This window comes from Pangasianodon hypophthalmus, chromosome 20 (assembly GCF_027358585.1).
Source record: "Pangasianodon hypophthalmus isolate fPanHyp1 chromosome 20, fPanHyp1.pri, whole genome shotgun sequence".
NCBI lineage: Eukaryota > Metazoa > Chordata > Actinopteri > Siluriformes > Pangasiidae > Pangasianodon > Pangasianodon hypophthalmus.
Window position 1 is genome coordinate 18,125,049 of NC_069729.1, and position 19,770 is coordinate 18,144,818.

A 19,770-nucleotide genomic window follows, 5' to 3' on the forward strand; every position below is an offset into this window, starting at 1 on the left:
TCTTGGTTGATGAGTTTATTAATTTATATATCACATAACATTACAGGTATCTGTATTTAGTGCAAATGGTTCTGTTTTAATTTGAGATGAATTCCATAGTTTATGCAAAGTGCATCTTTTTCTGGACAAATTTACTGCTAGTCTTGTGCTCTGTTCACTGATTTTTATATTATTATTATTATTATTATTATTATTATTATTATTATTATTATTATTATTATTATTATTTTGTAAAGCAATTCTGCCATCATGGCTCCACCTGGTGGTTAAACTGCAGCTGCAACTCTATAAAAAGATTAAAGGTTAATGGACATCTCATCTGGTATGAAATGTGTAAATTACCAGCTATGTAAATGTTTGTAGGAAGATAATACAACCGTTAACTTTTACCTATAGCCATGGCAGTGGAAAAATAAATACAAATTTGGATTTGGGTTTGGATAAACAGGAAAGAGTTGCTGGATGTTTACTCTTTTAGAGGTGTGTGAAGTTCTCGTCATTTTTTTTTATGTCACATAAAAAAATGTCACATTCACATTTCATTTTTTCATTCCCCTTTCAGACGCCAGCATTAAAGCTTTTCCAGTGAAGAGTAACTGGATCAAAAGTATACAGCAAGGTCTAAAAGTCTGACAGCACTAGTGAAAATGCTTCTATTTTGCATTCTTTTCTAATTGAATACAGCGATTTTAATTACAAATTATATGACTGACAACAACTTGAGTGTAAAGTAGAATCTTAGTATTCTTAGTATTTGCTATGTCCTGTTTTTTAAGATTACAAATTTGCTTACATTTAAATAGAGACCTATAAATAGTGCAGAATGTTAAATATTATATATTCAAGATATTGAGCATTTTTATTTCCAGTTTTAAATAAAGAAAATTTCAGATTTTCAGTGTGGTCTTAGACTTTTGGACCCCACTGTATATGAAGCTTTTATACACTTTATACATTATACTTTATTCTATACAGCATTCAACACCTTATTATTATTATAATTTTTTTTTCCCAAGAATTTTGTCTTAAATGTTTATTTGATGTCTTTTCCAGTTCCAAAAATTAATTTTAGAAAAAATATTCAACAAAGTCTGCAGAGAAACTGTGTCTTGTTCTCCAAGATATGCAAAATCATGCCAAAAATTAATGTGATTTAGTTTTTACCTTTTAGTGGTCTTTGTAGTCAAATGTTTTGTATGTATTACAATTTCACTTAATTATTTATGAAACCGTCTTTATATAATGGTTACACAACATTTGACAAACCTTTGCACATACTACATTAAAAAACAAAAACAAATAAAATAATTTTACCAGGCAGACAAGGTTATTTTTTTCTTTTTTTTTTTTGCCATTGTTGATGTTGAATGTACCTATATTTTGTATGTATGTATGTATGTATGTATATATATGTATGTGTGTGTATATATATATATATACATGAATATAACATTTCATATATGAAATTTCTTTCCTGTGGTTGTTCAGTGGTTCAGTGGTTTTCTGCTCATGTGTGCCAGTTTCATCAGAATCTCTTGAATAGATACATACCATTTATGTCACAGTGCCTGCTGTAAAACTATACAGTTGATGTGTACAGTTTGCATCCCATGTGGTTCTTGAATGGAAAAAGTAAACTGTACCTTTATTTTAAAATGTAGCTTTATGGATTATGGATATGGATTTTCAATAGTAACATTTCAACATGCCTATTTATCCTTCTCTGATGAGCTATAATGCTGTCTCCTATAAAAGGGATGCAAACTTTTGCACTCCGCTGTACCTCTGCAGATTTAACGGGACAGTAAGTAATAATAACTCTAATCATTCTAACTAATTTGAAAAAAACTGGAGACCTTTTACTTCATCAGCAATTTAAGTTTTTTTTTTTTTTTTATCAGACGCTTCTTTCACAAGGACAAAGTCATAAATTAAACAACATCTTACAGAATAATGCACAATAGACATCGAAAATCAGGCTCCAAATAAAAACCAAAAAAAATAAAAAAAACCAAAACAACCTAAAAACGAGAGAGGTGGACTCTAATGGGAGAACATTTCCACAAAATACATAATTTTGAGTAAAGTTTGTGTTCCCGTTGTGCCTGTACCTTAATCACTTGGAAAAAAAAGCAACATTTTGCTTTGAAAATAGCACTTAATCTTAAAATTATTAAAAAAAACCCCAAAAAAGCCAAAACAAAACAAAACATAAGTTACCAGACTCACACAAAAGTAGGAAACTGAAATCATTTCTGAAACTGGCTATGACACCAAAGCATGCTGTCGCATGCAACAAAATATCAACACACATTTTGAACATTAAACAATATTAGGTCACTAATTTAATGCATTTAATGCATGGTAATGTTATGTACTTTTCAAAATGTTCATTCGTCAGTGTGAAGGCAATGTCTAGCCCTTAAACAGGCATGTTTTCTTTTCAGCTGAGTTTTTACTGAATTATTTTAGTTCAGCAAACAGGTGTGTCACATGACCTGATTCTGTGATCATTTAATCAGTCTGGCCAGAAAGTGTCATGGCCGTCTGTGGCGCAGGAGACGGTGAGCATGTAATAAATAATTCTGCATTTCTCATAACAGTTTTGTAAAATTCACACATCAACTTATATTAATATTTAAAATAGTGCCTTTACATCCCCATAAATAAAAAAAACTGAAAAGTATAAATGATGTTCATGCTGTTTTTTAACTGACTTAAATTTCTAGAATCTCCTGGGATTGTTACTAAGTACTATTTAATGCTGTTATTAGCATTGCTTTTTAAACGATCTATGCAATGCTTGTGAATGTGCTATGAAGGCCCAGTGTAGACACCCTTCAGTAACACATTGCCTACCTATGCATGAACATGTGTTTTTATATCAATGAAAATAAACTGCCACAACAACTCATGGCAATACACAATAGCTGATATCATGTGTTTAAGACAGGATTATGTCAGTCTTGTGATGCAAATTCAAATAAGTGTTAGTGAATTCCAAATAAACACACGTTTTTTTTCTCTTTTTTTTGCAAGTCTGTTACTTGAATCCAAATGATGACAAATGTCATAACATGATTATAACACCTTTTCCCCAGTTCTTTTAAGCAAGTTGTCACAAAATCTGTCCTGACTAGAGCACAATTAACCAAAATAAACATGGCCTTCATATGTTTAACAATAAACTGTTATGACAGTTATTATCTCTCATGATATGTTTATGACAGGATTATGTCAGTCCTATGTCACAGGGTTCAGGTGAAGTGTTAGCAAGTTCTAAATAAACACAATGTGTAGTTTTTTTTTCTTTGCACTGTTTCTGTTTTGTGAATCTAAATGATTAAAAAAAAAATGATGAAAATGTCATAACATGATAACACTTTTCCCAGTGTTATAGAACATAGAATATAACCAAAATTACAGTGTAACATGGGTGTAACATCGGCAACTAAAATTAATGTGTAACATGGGCTGTCATATTCTATCACTGTAATGAGTTATCTTTTATGTTTAGGAATGGACTATGTCAATGTTAATATACATGGTTCAGGTAAAACAACTTTAATCATAGAGGAGCCAAAATTAATGCTTAAGATGGACTGTCATATATTGTTATATCACTGGAAATAAGCTGTTATGACAGGTATTGTCACTCTGATATGTCTATGGCAAGATTATGTCATTCTAATGACACATTATTCAGGTAAAGCAATTTTAACTAGAGATCAAGCAAAATGAATGTGGAACATAGGCTGTCATATATTGTTACATCACTGAAAATAAACCATTATGACCCTTATTATCTCTTATAATATGTTTATGACAGGGTTATGTCAGTCTTATGATACATGAGTCAGGTAAAGCAATTTTAACTGGACAATGCATAACATGGGCTGTCATATATTGTTATATCATTGAAAATAAGTCTTTATGACAGTTTTTATCATCCATGATGTGTTTATGACAGGATTATGTCAGTCTTATGACAGCGTTCAGGTGATTAACTAGAGATCAACCAAAATGAACACATAACATGGGCTGTGATGTTTTGTTATATTACTGAAAATAAACTGTTATGATAGTTATCTCTGTGATACGTTTATGGCAGGTTTATGTCAGTCTTATGACAGAGGGTTCAAGTAAAGTGTTACAGAATCCAAAATAAACATCAGGTGTAAGTTTTCTTAAAGTCCAAATAAACTAACAAATCTTTGTTAAGGAATTTTTTATCAAAAATGTTACTGTTGTGCCTGTTTAAGGGCTTGAGTGGCCTTCGAGTAAAATGTCAGGTTGAGAATTGAGGCCTTTTGGTTCTCCCATAGTCTTAAGCGGTCAAATCACTAGTCACCTAAACAGTCACGATGCACAGACAAAGACATTCACATTCGACAGGGCAATGACGATCTCTGAGCTTCTAACCGGCCATTTACTTTACTTTATTACTGGCATGAATATGGAATACTGCAAGATTTGTAACCACTGATCGCCTTACTTTAGAGCAAAGTCTACTGAGTGATGACTAATTGATGATGTTGAACAGGAATTATGAGAAGAATAAGAGATAAAAGCTAGAGAGAGAGAGATAAAAGTAGAGAGATAAAGTTTAGTGAGAAGAAAATATAACGAAAGCAAGACGTAAAGACAGACCAGCAAAAAGTCTAAACCATATTTTCTAATTGAAGAGAATTGAAACACCTTTTTTTCTAAAATAGTTGAAAATGTCTGGCTTCTCTTTTCATTTGGCTGTGTGGAAAAAAAAAACTAAACAAAACAGTGTGATCTTGCCCATTTTACACAACCATATGTTCTGACTACACAGATTCGTCTAGAACCTGGGAATATCACACGATATGGAAACCACTTTGATTTCTGTATGTACTTTGCTCCTACCGTGGTGGATGACGCACAATCAAACTGACAAGAGACGTGTTTTACACTAACTGCCTTTGCATCTTCAAACCATCTCATAACCTCCTTCTTGATCATCTCAGTCCTGCTTTCCAAATTCTAGCAGGTCAGAAATACACCAAAATCTGGAAACCAATCCAGAAATCTGGACGTCATCTTCCGACAGTACACAGTGTCTTCTAACTACGGTCCTCGACCATTTCCTTTACATTTTTTAAATAAAATGAATTCCACAGTGTGTCCACTAGACGTGTTCAGCTCGAGGCTCACGCCTCTGCTCGCTCTGCTCTCCTGCAGTTCCTCCTGTTCGTTCACAAGGCTGAGACCTTCACGATGCTGGAGCTGGAGGTGGTGTTGATGGTGGGGGTGGTGTTGGAGTCTGGGCTGAAAGAGCTCGGCGATGGAAGGCTGATGATGGCGGTGGTGATCTGCTGCCCTCTGCAGTTTATCTGCGCTCGCTCATTGGGCTTTAGGTTGAGACTGGAGCGACAGCTGGAAGAAATATTAACATTTAAAGAGCTTTATTAATAACCAGTTTTGACATTAAGGCATATTATTTAGTAGCTACAATGAATTATTCATTATAGGTGGTATGAATGGGTGGGGTCCTGGCAGATTAAGGTGGTTAAGAAAGCAGTAAAACACTTAGGGGCGTGCTGTTATAGGAAAATAATCAGTGACAGGGTGAACTGATGTGGCCTGACCCTAACATTAACATTTTTTAAAATTTATTAATGAACGACGTCATACTTTTTATCCATTCATTATGTTATAGCAGCTAGCAACAGCTTCCTCACCAGCCTCTCTTTTTGCTTTGTCTTGATGTTAATAAGACAAAAAAAAGAAGAAAAAAAACCACACAGCTTGTCATGTTACCAGGTCTACGTGATGCTGGAGACTCCTTCCTAAATGTTAAATCACCAGATCAATGATTTTCCTCGTTTATTGTTAGGCTTAGATTATATGGCGCATCCACTATACAAGTGAATTAGCTGTTACTACAGAAACAATAATGTATTAGAACAAGCAAAAGAATATAAACCTTACAGCTGGAACTTCTTTCAGAGCTGCAGACAGAAATTAGGTAATTGATTTAATCTGTTATTTTGTTTCACAGTTTCAATCAGACGAATTGAATTAAAAGTGGAAGACTGTTTAAGACTCTAAGGGCGTTTTCAGACCTGTAGATCTGTGCTTTGTTCCCGAAACAGGGACTTAAATTGTTACAATCTTACATTTTCTACTTGGCTTGGTTCGCTTTCACAAGGCAACATTTCAAAACATGTTCATGCAAGTCACATGTGAGTAAACTGTCGTCTCATTGGTCAGAGAGCGCCTGTTTACGTTCTGGAGTTCCACTCATAGTGATCATCCATCAAGATGGATAGACAGCAGCTCCATGAGTTTATTGTGGCTTTCTTTTTAGCTGTAGTTATTATAATTTATCAGCTTGTCGAACCAGTCAAATTTGTGTTTTTCTTCTCCAGTACTCTCAGTCCTGTGAAGTGAATCTCAAACTTTAATGTTTGAGTTTTTTAGCCTTTGCGCGGCACTTTTCCACGGAGCGATTAAAGCCCATCTTCTTGAGATGCTAAACAACTTGTAAACCTCTGTGTTTTAATCTGTTTTTGAAAGTCGTTCAGAAATATGTTTGTCAGACCAGAGCCATTAGCAAAACAAACACGCATTTTACGTAATGCAGTTCCCATCATGCATTGCGGACCAGTTGCTTTGGTGCGGATCCCAGCATGAGTGCCGTGTTCACATACGTCTAAATGAACTGAACCAAGGGAGAAAATACACCAGGTTCTGAAATAAACGCTCCAAACGAGCCAGGTGTGAAAACGCCCAAACTTTATTCAAATGTCTTTTTCTTTTTCTGTTTTGGATCAACAGCTAATAATCTCAAAAAAGTTTTGGGTCACAGAGTGACATCCGTTGAGGCTTCACCACGCGCTCACCTCGGGCCGAGGCTCAGCTGATCACCACACTGGATGTGGATGGCGCTGAGCTCTTGCAGGTCCTGCGTGTGTGTGTGCGTGTGTGTGGTGGACAGGCTGGCGTTGGGCAGCGCGAGTCTTTTGCGTGAGCGACGGGTGCAGCAGGTTCCTGTGAAGCCCTCGTTGCTTGAGATGGAGGGGCTGCGAGAAGGAAAGTTCTGCAGTGGTGGCGCTCCTTCAACACAATTCTGCTCATACAACTGCTCGTCCACAAACTCATGAGCCTGAGAGAGACAGAGAGAGAGAGAGAGAGAGCGCGAGAGAGAGAGAGAGGCCGAGCGAGAAAGAGAGAGACAGACAGAAAGTAAGACAGTGACAGACCGAGAAAGAGAGTGAATGAGAAAGAGGAAGAGAGAGACACAAAAACATAGAAAGAGAAATACAGAGAAAGAGAGAGAAATGCAGAAAGACAAAGACAGAGAAAGACAAAGAAATAGAGAGACAAAGTGAGAGAGTCAGAAACAGAGAGATAAATAGAGAGTGCGAGACAGAGAGAGACCAAGAAAGAGAGCGAATGGGACAGAGGAAGAGAGAGACACAGAGAGACAGAGCGAGATTGAGAGACACACTCAGAGACAGAGAGAAAGAGACAGAAAGAGAGAGAGAAAGAGTGAGACAGAGAGAGCAAGAGAACAGAGAGGGAGATAGATAGAAAGACAGACAGAGAAAGAGGCAAAGTCAGAAAGACACACAGAAACAGAGAGAGATGGAGGAAAAGAGAAATAGAGAGAGATAGAAAGAGACACAGAGCAGGAGACAGACGGAGAGTGAGACAGAACAAGAAAGAGCAAGAGACAAAGAGGGACAGAGAGATAGACACGAAGAAAGAGAGGCAGACACACACACACACACACTTTTAAATGCCGCAGAATTTCCCATCACTCATCTGAACTGATGAAGCTCCTCGCATTAATGTCCTTAAGATTATACCTCAAATCCAGTCGCCTTGAATCACTCACTGCTGCTAGGCATTTTACAAATGACCTGAATGACTGAATGACTGAACGACTGAATGACTGAACGACTGAAAGACTGAACGACTGAAACGCTCCAAAATATTGTGTTACGTTCCTGACAGGAGACGTTCACACTCACGGTGGTTTTCTCCAGGCAGTGCAGTAGGTGGTGGTGTTGGCTCTCCAATAACGATGGGATCTTATTCATGTGCTGCTCCTCTTCTTCTGAGCCCTGACACACACACACACACACACACATCTATTGTATCAATATCTCACAAAAACCAATGCATTTAAGAACATATGCATTTTATGGTCAAGTGCAAAAGTTTGTACACCCTTAGTTCAAAATAACGATTTTGAAGCATGGTTCAGAGATGTTCCTTTTTATTACAATTAACAACAATAGTCAAGCAGTTAAAGATAAGATATACATTTATTCTTTGTCACCACTTTATGGTGATCTCAGAAACACTGTGCCTAAGCCAAGAACACACACAGGATAGGACCATCCTTTGCACGAAGGTTAAAAATCTAATATAAATATTCTTTACACAGTCTGCCTTTTTCATTTTTCATATCCTTGTTCACATCCTCTGAACAGCTTCTGTTGTAATACTCAGCCTCAGACAGCTCACCTCACTGCATATAACTCCTGACATCGCTTCTTCAGATCAGATCCAGAGCAAAGCTTTTTTTTTCCCAAACGATTTGATTTTTTGGGTTTCAGTTGATCCCGATTTTTCCACTTAACTCTAGGAATTTAGAATCGATCCTTGGTGCATTTGAGGTTTCAGACCAAATGTGAAAAGCTTCAGATTTTGTATGTATACTGTACATAAACATTGTAGGTCACTGAAGGATTACACACTCATGCTATAAATGAAACTCAGACATTGGGCCTCAATTGTTAATATTTTAGCGAAGACGAGTATAAATATTTTTGGTCAAAAACTATTTCAAACTAAAAATTCCTGGCAAATTTGCAAAAGTGTCAGTGATGGTGATTTTCTTCATACTCACATCCGTATGCGTTCATGGCACAGCTGATTTACATTTAGTCACAATAAAAGGCAAAATTCACAGAGCTGAAAACAACAAAATGATGAATAAACGGTGAAGGAGTGCCTCCTAAACGGGGCATGTGCTAAATCTTCCAGTAATGCAGCTCAGCCACCGCAGCGACTCAGCTGCCACAGACATACTCTAACTCTTATTGTCCTAATTGAATGATTGTTTAAGTTTGTATATTGTTTGGGGTTGTTTTCTTTCAAGTCATGAAAGGTAATATGAAGCAATATGAAAAGTCTGAGTTTCACAATATATTTGTTAAATTGGTATGTAATTGAAATAAATAAGAGATTTAAACAGAGTATTTCATACATAAAATTGCAGCAATTCATCGCCAATTGAACGATTTTATGCCAATTATACGAGTTAGAAGTGAAGGTAGGATATGAACATTTTTCTGAATCACTTAAATTTTCATCAGTACCCCAATGTTCTTGCGTAAATGCTCCCACATATTTGTAAAATGACTTACTGATTAAGTCATGGAGCTGATGGAGTCAGGGGCTAATGTCATTACTGATGGAGTCAGGGGCTAATGTTAGCTTGTAACATTGACATTTACAAGTCTGATTTTGCTGAATGTACACAAATATATATATATATATATATATATATATATATATATATATATATATATATATATATATATGTTGAGAGAGAGAGAGAGAGAGAGAGAAATTTTTATGAATGTGACAAACTTTTTGGACATTGTCATAAAATTTGGACCCTCTCTGAACATAATGGTGCTGCACCAGCACTTACTTTTCAATAATACAATTCTTTTCTGAAAAAAAACCCCCCATCAAACCACCAGAAAAAAATCCATTTCACCCAAGGCCTTACGCCTCCTCACGTTGACATCGAGTCTCAGTGAAAGGCAGAAATGGCACGTCTGTAATTCCAAGTGTCAAATCTCTGACAGCTTCATCACAACTTCTGGCATGAAATCGCCCAGAAAAAAGAGACTGCTCCAACTGCCTGGTTCTAGACACCTTCAACAGAAGGCTTTTTTTTCCAAGAAACTAAGGACACACTCTCTCTGATATGACGGGAATGACAGCATTCTGAACTGATATACACACAAAGCCAGTGCGGTCACATGCAAGAACAAAGCAAAGGCTGAAAGCTTGGAGGCCTGAAGGAGGTTCAGGGGATGTGTCTCAAACAGACAGTAACAGCTGTTAATTGGAGGTGAATTCTAATGTTGACTGGCACTCACAGAAAACAAAACGAGGACCGGGTCAGAGAAGTACAGCTGATTCTAGGAGCTTTACATTTAGACTCTTTTTAAGTCGGCACCGCTTCTAATTAGGATGGAAGGCGAGCATGAGTTAAATCTGGCCTGATTTCATTAGCATGACTTTACCCTGGCACAGAGCACAATAAAATGGTGTCACAGGCAGTGGGATTTGACATAAAGATGGTCATTGCACATTACGGCTGGAATTAAAAAAAAAAGAAAGTCTCATTACCACTTCACAAGTACTCAGGCTTGTTTTATGCATATTGTATGCTTTTATGGCCAAAAGTTTGTAGACACCTGACCATAAAACTCATTTGTGCTTGTTGAACATCCCATTCCAGATTTATTCCCCCTTTTGCTGCTATATTAACCTCCACTCTTCTAGGAAGGCTTTCCACTAGATGTTGGAGCGTGGCTGTGGGGATTTGTGCTCATTCAGCCATTAGTGAGGATGATCACTGATGTTGGGTGAGGAGGTCTGGGGTGCAGTCGATGTTCCAGTTCATCCCAAAGGTGTTCAGTGGGGTTGAGGTCAGGGATCTGTTCAGAACACTCGAGTTCTTCCACTCCAATCTTAACACACCATGTCTTCATGGAGCTCATTTTGTGCACAGGGGCATCGTCATGCTGGAATAGGTCTGGGCCTCTTAGCTCCAGTGAAGGGAAACTGTAATGCTACAGTATACAAAGACATTTTATACAATTGTGTGCTTCCAACTTTGTGGAAACAGTTTTGGGAAGAAACATATATGGGTGTGATGGTCCTATGTCCACATACTTTTGGCAATATGTTGTAGAATTAACATCATTCAAAAGGACTTGCTTGATGGTCATTCCCCATAAACATCATCGAAATGGTGACGTTTTCTGTAAAGAAATTTTTATTTAATTTTATGGAAGAGTCTTTGGTGTGGGCTCTTAGTAAAAGTTTTCCCATACATTCAGGATGGAGGAGTTTATGCTTTCGGGTCGTCAGAAATATGACAAGCTGCATTTTTTTGTCTAATCAACTTCAAGAGAGAGAAAACAGAGAGGATAGTAACAGAAAATCCATCATGAAGTGAGGAATTGACGTGAACTGACACATATGGTACATTAACAATTAGACATTCAGAGAGCAGTAGAAGACTGCCTCCAGAGCTTGCAATTGTTATTTTTAAAAGATCTGAAATTTATAAAAAAAAAAAAAAAAAAGATTTCATGATATCTATGATCTCATGAAATCGTGTGTCATGTATTGTGACATCATTTATCATTATATTGATATTATATTGTCATATCGCCCAGCCCTAACTAAGCACTACTTAGACTCCAAACTTTGTGTTTCAAATTTGTCAAAAATAAGGAATCTAAGTAGAAAACTTACCCACAAAATCTCCTATAACACTATAACAGCATTATGTCTGTTGAGTATCAGAGTACACATTATAACTGCATGTGATGTATAGAGGGAAACAGAAACTCACAGTGAGATCCAGCAGCTCGTTCAGGCGGCCGTTGCGTTTGCTCTGCAGGTAAGCGTTGGAGCTGCCCTTCTTGGCTATTCTTATCCGGGCCAGACGGGTTTTCTGTGTGGGCAGAAAGGTCCAGTGTCAGACAGCCAGTGGGAAGAGTAATGAATTGTCGTATGTGTCCCAGTCCACCACCTCACCCATGAATCACACGGCAGACAAACATTAACCAGAGGCGAAATCCTGAGCCATGGGTTCAGCCGGTGTTTTTCAATTATGCTCATTATGTAATTACACTCTACATCTCAGAGTAACCGCAACACACACCGTAGATCACTTTATTTATCAACTTAGACCTTAATGCCTGACGTTGGAATCGTTTTCTGGTTGTAGAGAGGTGTCACTGGCAAAGCTGATGTGGAAAATAATTATAATAAATAGTCATGGCAGGTAAAATAAGTAGTCTATTTTAATCTCTTTACCTTCCACAGTTTAATTCTCAAAGCTAGGGATGTGTTTCAAGAGTCCAAATAGCCTGCATGGTAAACAGAAAAGCTGAGACTGCTGTAAACCTTTTTGTTCAAACCACACAAAACTTATGGTTCTGTCATTTGTCACCTTATGGGAAAAAAATCAAGCATATTTCATGTGTTCACATGTTTTTCACATGTGATTATGTAATATGTGATCATGTAAAAAAGTAAAAAAAAAACATGAAAGTGCATTTGAACATATTATGCCCTGAAACTGCACATGTGAACTCACTCATGTGACATCATGTGATAACAAAAAGCACGTGGCCTATGTGTGAAAAAATTAACACGTAATAATAAATAATGTGTAAAGCAAATCGCAACTGAAAATAACTGAATCATATGGGAAAAATATTACATGTAAAAGTATTGTGTAAAGAAATTGTGTATGAATAAATGACTCGTGTTAAACGTGAAAACACATGCACTACATATGAAAAGTCCACATGTGAAATTTGAGTGACTTTTAAGAGTTAACACAAAGGCTTTTGGAAAAAGAAAATGAGTGAAATAATCCATCTTATTCTCTTTTATTACAACCATGTCATGTTTTTCATGAGCAATCACTGCTAATGACGTTTAGGGCTGTTTAGGGTATTGACTTGGACTTGTCTCAGACTTATTGGCATTTGTACTGAGACTTGCCTCAGTCTTGATTCAGTTCATGTCTTCTTTTCTTTTCACATGCACAATGTTTGACAAGAAGTAATTCTTTCTTCTATTAAACAGTCTAATCATTGGCGCAATGCACAAAAAAAGCCAACTATTTGAAGTAAATGTTTGGCCTCGAAAAGGATTTGATGTTTTTCGGTCTTCGTCTTGACTTGGACTTGATCCTGACTTGGACTCGACCCACTTAAGCCTCAGTCTTTACGCTGTCTTAGCTAGTCCTGGTCTTGGACTTGTTTTGGCCTTGACAATGGCGGTCCTGAATACAGCCCTATGTGTTATGGATGTGTCAGTGAAGTGCGCTTGAATAAAACAGCCTCAATAGACACCAGATCTAGGGGGCGTGTCACTCTGTGTAATGACCTGACATGACTGTCACTGATAGGCTGCAGGAATCTACAGAAAGAATTCAGCCCCAGCCTTGCTTCATATGTGTGCTTCTAACAAGCATTGGTGCTGCAGTTGTTTTCGGTTCCTATCATTTGCTAAAAGCAGATAAGACAATGTGGATGGGAAAAAAATGAACCTAATACTTATATATTTATTCTTCTCAAAAGAGAGGGAGAGCCCCTGTAGTCCATTGATACCAGCTGACCCTGCCACTCATACATCTATCACTGTTATTACACTCTAATGCAGAACGAAAAGGGTCTATTTGACTGTTTTCTTCAGCGGCCTCATTGATGAAAAAACTCTACGCCCTCAAAGCTCTATTACAAAACAGCATTGAGATTCAAGCATCTGGGAGCTGAAGTGAAAAGAGATGATTTGAAATTGATGAGAATGTGGGAGAGGGCCTCGAGAAGTGGCAGAGATAAGCCTTGAGTGCTTTTCTTGCGTTCAAGGTGAGAGTCACGTCTTACAACTGCGCGTCACACACTCTGGCAGCTGCTCACACACAAATTCCCCCGAGACGTGTGAAGAGCTTCAGTCCCAGGGGGATGACTTGCATTAGGGGAGGCAGACAGTGTGGGAAAATGGTTTATTTCAGAATGATATTGAGCTACGCTATGTCTCTGGGTGTGCAAGTGTATACAGTTTGATCCAAATAAGAAAGAAAAAAAAAATGGAAACAAATTTTGGATGGAAATAAATCATAGAAACTGCGATAATTTGAAACTGTCATAATAGTAAATGCCTTAAAGTAACATCCTGGTAGTGAACATGGTGCAGTTGTTCGCAATTTATATTCCAATAGCTGAAGGAAATATACAAAACCAATCATTAAAAATGTATGTATGCTATTATTCAGACCCCGGGTCTAACCATGTGCCTCTGGCTCCAGGTTATACAACACCAATTGATTTATCCAAAACACTGGAGACAACACAGAAATGAGAAATGTGCTGCGATCGTAATAAAGCATGAGTCTTATTTAGACATGTAGCTTTTATTAGCCATCTATCAACAGCTGCAAATTTGTAGCAATTACAAGTTCTGGTAGAAAAAAAAAGCCGTATAGAAGTTACAGATAACGTTATGGTTAAAGACGGGGATCACTGCAACTTTTCTGATGATTTTATTCAAACAAAATTCCCCTTGTTTCATCTAATTCATATGAATTTCTCAAGAGATCAGGGCTCATATTCATCAAGCTTCCCATAACTGCTCACAAATCCTTAAATTGAATTGTGCAATTTTGACGCAATCTGCAAGTAAAAGCGAAAATATTTGTCATCCTAGATAAAGAAGCATCCTCACTCAAAGTAGAGGTTTAAGAGAGGGCGAGAGATGTCCTAGTGAGTTAGGAGTTGACAAAATGACTGCAGTCAGATGCAGAGCGCGTACCTTTCAGCGACGGAGAAATGTTTGGGCGGCTTAAATGATGATAAGTCTGTTTAGCGATACAATTAAGATAGAAATGATATATTCGCTGTCAGAAGAGCTTCCAGTTATTGCCAGCTGACACCATCAGAAAACAATCGGTACGGATCAATCAATCTCATCCATGCGGTTATTTTCCCTACCATTTATCAGGAAGTAATAAACAAACACCGCACCTTCATGCATATTACCAGCGTTCATTGAAGTAATTGATGGAACCCAAAATTAAACGCCGCAAGAAAATGAATAAGTGTGTATGGATTGAAAAATATTACAGATACAAGTACGGTGTGCTGAAAGCCTTAGAAGTTAAATGATGTAGTAAATATGGACATTAAAGCAGAACAGGCTTCAGATGTAAAAATGACATGGCTATATTTACTGTGTGTATATGGGTGTGTATGCTTTTACAGTGTTTGGACAGCTTTACTTAGCAACAGACATCAAACATACAAAGTGATGAAATACACACATGCATATGTTAAAGATACAAGTAATGTCTACAGGAATACAGTTAGGGGGCGGAGCTAACCAGAGAACCACACAACTGTTTTATTATGGCATGATAGTTTTGTTAATTGAGGTAGCAATTTTATACATAAATGTCCATACGACTCCTAGCACAAAGGACGTTTAAAAATTTATCGAGGTCTTATTCTGAGCTGTGAGTAGTTTTAGTTAGTCTGAGCTGTGGGAAATTTTATTTACTACAGGCTGTGGGTAATTTTATTTTCTCTAAGTTGTGAGTAATTTTAATTATACTGAGCTGTGGGTAATTTGTTACTCAGAGCTAGGAGTAATTTTATTTCCCCTGGACTGTGAGAAATTTCATTTATTCTGACTAGTGAGGAATTTTAGTTACTCTGAACTGTGAGTAGTTTTAGTTACTCTGAACTGTAATTTTATTTACTCTGAACTGTGAGTAGTTTTAGTTACTCTGAACTGTAATTTTAGTTACTCTGAACTGTGAGTAGTTTTAGTTACTCTGAACTGTAATTTTAGTTACTCTGAACTGTAATTTTATTTACTCTGAGTTGTGAATAATTTTATTTACTCTGAACTGTGAGTATTTTATCAGTTGCCCTGAGCTGAGTAATGTTAGTTGATTTTAACCATACCTGTCTATGCACTATGGACTGGTATATGAATCTGACACTTTTCTTTAAATTTCTTCAAATTCTAACACCTTTGTGAAGACACTGAAGACCCAATTAATCACTAAGTACTTCACTAAACACAATGAGCACTAATTAAAAACCTTAATTTGGACTGTTTTTGCTGTACTATAACCTCTCTAACAGTGTTTTAGTTTGATAGTATTCTTATTTTGATGTATTTGTTCTGGCATGAGGATGTTTTTGATGGAGACTACATCCACTTCTGAAAGTTGTTCTAGATCAGGGCATCTGCTCAATGCTGTAAATATAAATATAAATTTTTTATTAGACAGCATTTGTCGTACACAACAGGTATGTCACTATAAAAGGAAAGCAGGCAAGCAAAGAGAGAGAAGAGGTACTTACTGACCACTTTTATAGATGACCACAGCTGGCAGAGTTTTATCCAATCGGTCTAAAAAAACTCTGAAAGTACTACATAACTACACTATAACAACATAAAGAAATACTACTACCAAGTCATACTTGAATATGTTTCCTTCATACAGTATTTGATGAGTTTTCCATATTAGATAACAAGCTGAGGGAAAGGTACTGAGAAATTAAATCTAAGTATAAGTATATATAATGTGGAACATGGAACCCAAAAATGTGCTCAAGTGAAAGTAAAAAAATTGCTACTTTCAAAAGTAATAAGCAGCAAAAAGTAAATTTATTTATGAAATTAAGTGGGTAACAACGTGCTCCTTGATACTTTTTTCAATATGGATGAACTTGATTGGATGCTTTAAACTGAAATGTAAATAAAATAATGTACTGAAGGTCTAAATAAAAATGTAAGAGGTAAGAAAGTATTTTCCACCCCATAGATAACACTTAATTGCACCAGCACCTAAGAGCATCCAAACTTTTTCCCCAACTGAGACCAATGTCATTTACTTTTTCCATAATTACTAAGCCGTGCCACTTCTCCACATCACAGTCCTTTCCAAATGGCCCCTGAAATACCTCTGTGTCCTTGTTGTCACGCTTTGTTTGCTGTCTCACGCATGCCTGTGGCCTTGTCCTGCTCTCTTCCTGCCCTGCCTCTCTCTTATAGATGCACTTGACTTTGTTCCAACATTACCGACGGCCCATTTACGGCAACCTTCCGTGCCCACAATCAACCTCCTCATTGGTCCAGCAAATTGGCTCTGAGATTTGTGATTTGTGCAGTGATAAAGAAAAAAATGCCAGTCGCCACATAAGAGTACTCAGTCAGTAATTTAGTGTCCTCTCAAAAAATAAAAACAGGAATGAGGAAAGAGGTGTCCGCTTCGGGTGATCGGCCAGACAGATGAGCGGTTATGGGAGAGACAGCGAGGATGTGGGAAGTTTAGGAGCACCAAATTGGGCAGCTTTAGTCTGCATCGTGTTTGTCTGTTATGGCACAGATATGGTACCTGAACTGAACTGCGTTTATGTGTAACTAGAGGCCCAGATGGCTTCAAACAGGACACATTCATGGGTCCATGGATCCACATGTGGCGGAGGTCCACATTGTTAATAAAATAAATCATTGAAAACAACAACAACAATATTATATATATATAAATCTCACACAATATTACATTTCTGTGTTCCTACAACTATACACGAATATGCAATCTGGAAACGCCCCCATGTCCTCCTGTCATCCATGACAAGCTGCATTTTCATCTTAACTTCAAGAAAAAAAATAAGTGGATGGTGAGGAAACAACTATTTATAGCTGCTATAACACACTGTAAGTGAGAACAGGAATTAACTTGTTTTATGAACATTCTACAACATTAAATGTAACAACAAACAGATAAAAAGTATGACATGTCAGATATTAATTAATAATGTTCGTTATAATCATTGGAAAATTGCTGAGGTACAAGAGGAATAAAAACACTTAGTGGTGTACTTAAGGTGATTATCTTTCTGTAACAGAATGCCACCAAGTAATTCATTCCTTATTTATGTACAGTATTATACAAAAGTCATTGTGCTGTATGTGTTGTCAAAGATTGGTGCTGTTAAACACTTCTATCCCTGCTGTTTTTTATCAGGCTTGTGTACTGGCATATCTGTCCTTTACCTGGCAGGTGTGAAGGGTACACTAAATGACTCCGCTCTCCAAATTGCCAACAAGGGCTTGTCGACTGGAGCTATTTGTGGCAAAAGAGCACTATTAAGGGCAAACGTCTCCCAAAACAAACTCTCTGACCATCTTGTTCTCTTTTTCATTCCTCTCTGCGAATCTCTCTTGCTCTTTCACCGTCTGGTCTAGTCACTCTCTCTCTCTCTCTCTCTCTCTCTCTCTCTCTCTCTCTCTCTCTGCTTGCATGCTCGCTTTTATGTGCCAGCTCTGAAAGGTCAGCTGCGCTGTCTCTGGACTGGAGAGCATTTGCTGTTATTTAAGCATAAGGAGAGCAGGTTGAGCATCCACCGGGGGTTGCATTGCAGTCCGCTGGGACAACTGAGCCGTATCGCGCTTATAAATAAATGGAAACATAAGCACACTTACTGGCAATCACATACTATTTCAGCACTATTCACACTCCCGGGATTCAGGTTTTATTTGACTGAGTTTCTCGTTGAAATAATTAGATTCTGCAGGAGGCGTAACAAAATGTTCAATAAAGCAAACAATCCAACCTCAAGCTAATGCAAATTGCTGCATTATATCGCCTTTTTTACTTGCGGCTTTGGGGAATATGGCATACAGAGCATGTTAAATTGAAAGAGTAAAATAAATTTGGCTACCTTATCTGAAAAAATAATAAGTAAGATGGGAAAGAGGAAAAAAATAACCCATATAATACAACCTAGTCTACTTTAACCTTGTATGTTTTGATTATTAGGGTAAAATGGTATTAGAAGGATATCTTCTATGGTTATCAGAAGACAGTAAGTTTGAATAAATACTGTACTCATATACAGATGGGTGACAAATTAAAGGAAAACCCAACAAAGTGTGTTAGTAAGGTTTTAGGCCATCATGAGCACCCAGAACAGCCATTACACGTCTCTGGGACTGTACTGAAGTGACGAACATTCTGCCTAATGATTTTTTATCTCAGTTGGTGTTTTGATAATGGTTGTGGAGAATGCTATCCAACACCTTACTCCAAAGTCTGTTTTGGAGAGATTTAATGAGTGTGTAGGCCATAGCTTATGATTTACATAATTTTCTTCTACACCAAACCATTCAGTGAGCCCTTGTGGCCTGTGGATGGGGCGGGGTCATCCTGGAAGAGACCACACCCATCAGGATAGAAAAAAGGTGATGTTTGTGTTATTTCCTTTAATTTATCACCTGTCTGAATCTGTCGCTGGGTAGAAGGATGGTCTTACTCTATCCGCTGCCAGATTAAAGCAACATTAAACGAGTATATGATTATACAGTATATGTTACCTCATGTATAGTGCTTTTCTAGTCTCTCAAGCCAGACTTCTAGCTTTTGCTAGAGATTTTGGTACAGTTTATTACTAAACTTATCCAAGAACCACCTGTTTTCACCAGGAGACTGTTACCACAATGCGCCAACAAAAACAGATCCACATGCAACAACCTGGAAACACTGTGTTTTACTGTTGCTCAGCAGAGAACGGGAAATTCTGTAGTGGTAATGCCAAGGAAATTTTTACAGATAATGCTTGTAGGCTTTATAGTCAGCCATTTATAGGGAATATATAAACATAGCATACTGCCATGTGCCTTCTCTCTTCTTGCCACTCCTGAGATCTTATGACCCCATTGTGAAGTCTTTGCTTGAATGGTTAAATTGAAAACAATGACCTCATTTAATGTATAAAGTTAAAAACTACTAAACTATGTACTTGCATACTTTCAATTTTGATAAAGAAGAACTACACAATATGGCCTAAAGTAAGTGGACACCCTGACCATCACACCCATATGTGATTCTTCTCCAAATGGTTGCGACAAATTTGAAAGCATACAGTTGTATAGAATATCTTGGTT

The 19,770-nt window shown here is 37.2% G+C and overlaps 1 protein-coding gene across 3 annotated transcripts in view; it reads right to left on the reverse strand.

The window, feature by feature from the left end:
- LOC113537988 (potassium voltage-gated channel subfamily D member 3) overlaps positions 1 to 19,770 on the reverse strand; it is a 97,782-nt gene continuing 78,012 nt past the window's right edge. For 2 of the 3 annotated variants that reach the window (XM_026932772.3, XM_026932771.3), the window contains exons 4-7: positions 11,648 to 11,749; positions 8,007 to 8,099; positions 6,873 to 7,135; positions 1 to 5,403 (exon numbers count right to left, since the gene is read on the reverse strand). In XM_026932772.3, the coding sequence (XP_026788573.3) occupies positions 5,223 to 5,403; positions 6,873 to 7,135; positions 8,007 to 8,099; positions 11,648 to 11,749 (639 nt within the window). In that variant the 3' untranslated portion in view covers positions 1 to 5,222. Of the gene's footprint in view, positions 5,404 to 6,868; positions 7,136 to 8,006; positions 8,100 to 11,647; positions 11,750 to 19,770 lie in introns of those variants that run through there. The other variant, XM_053227167.1, reaches the window with a different exon arrangement.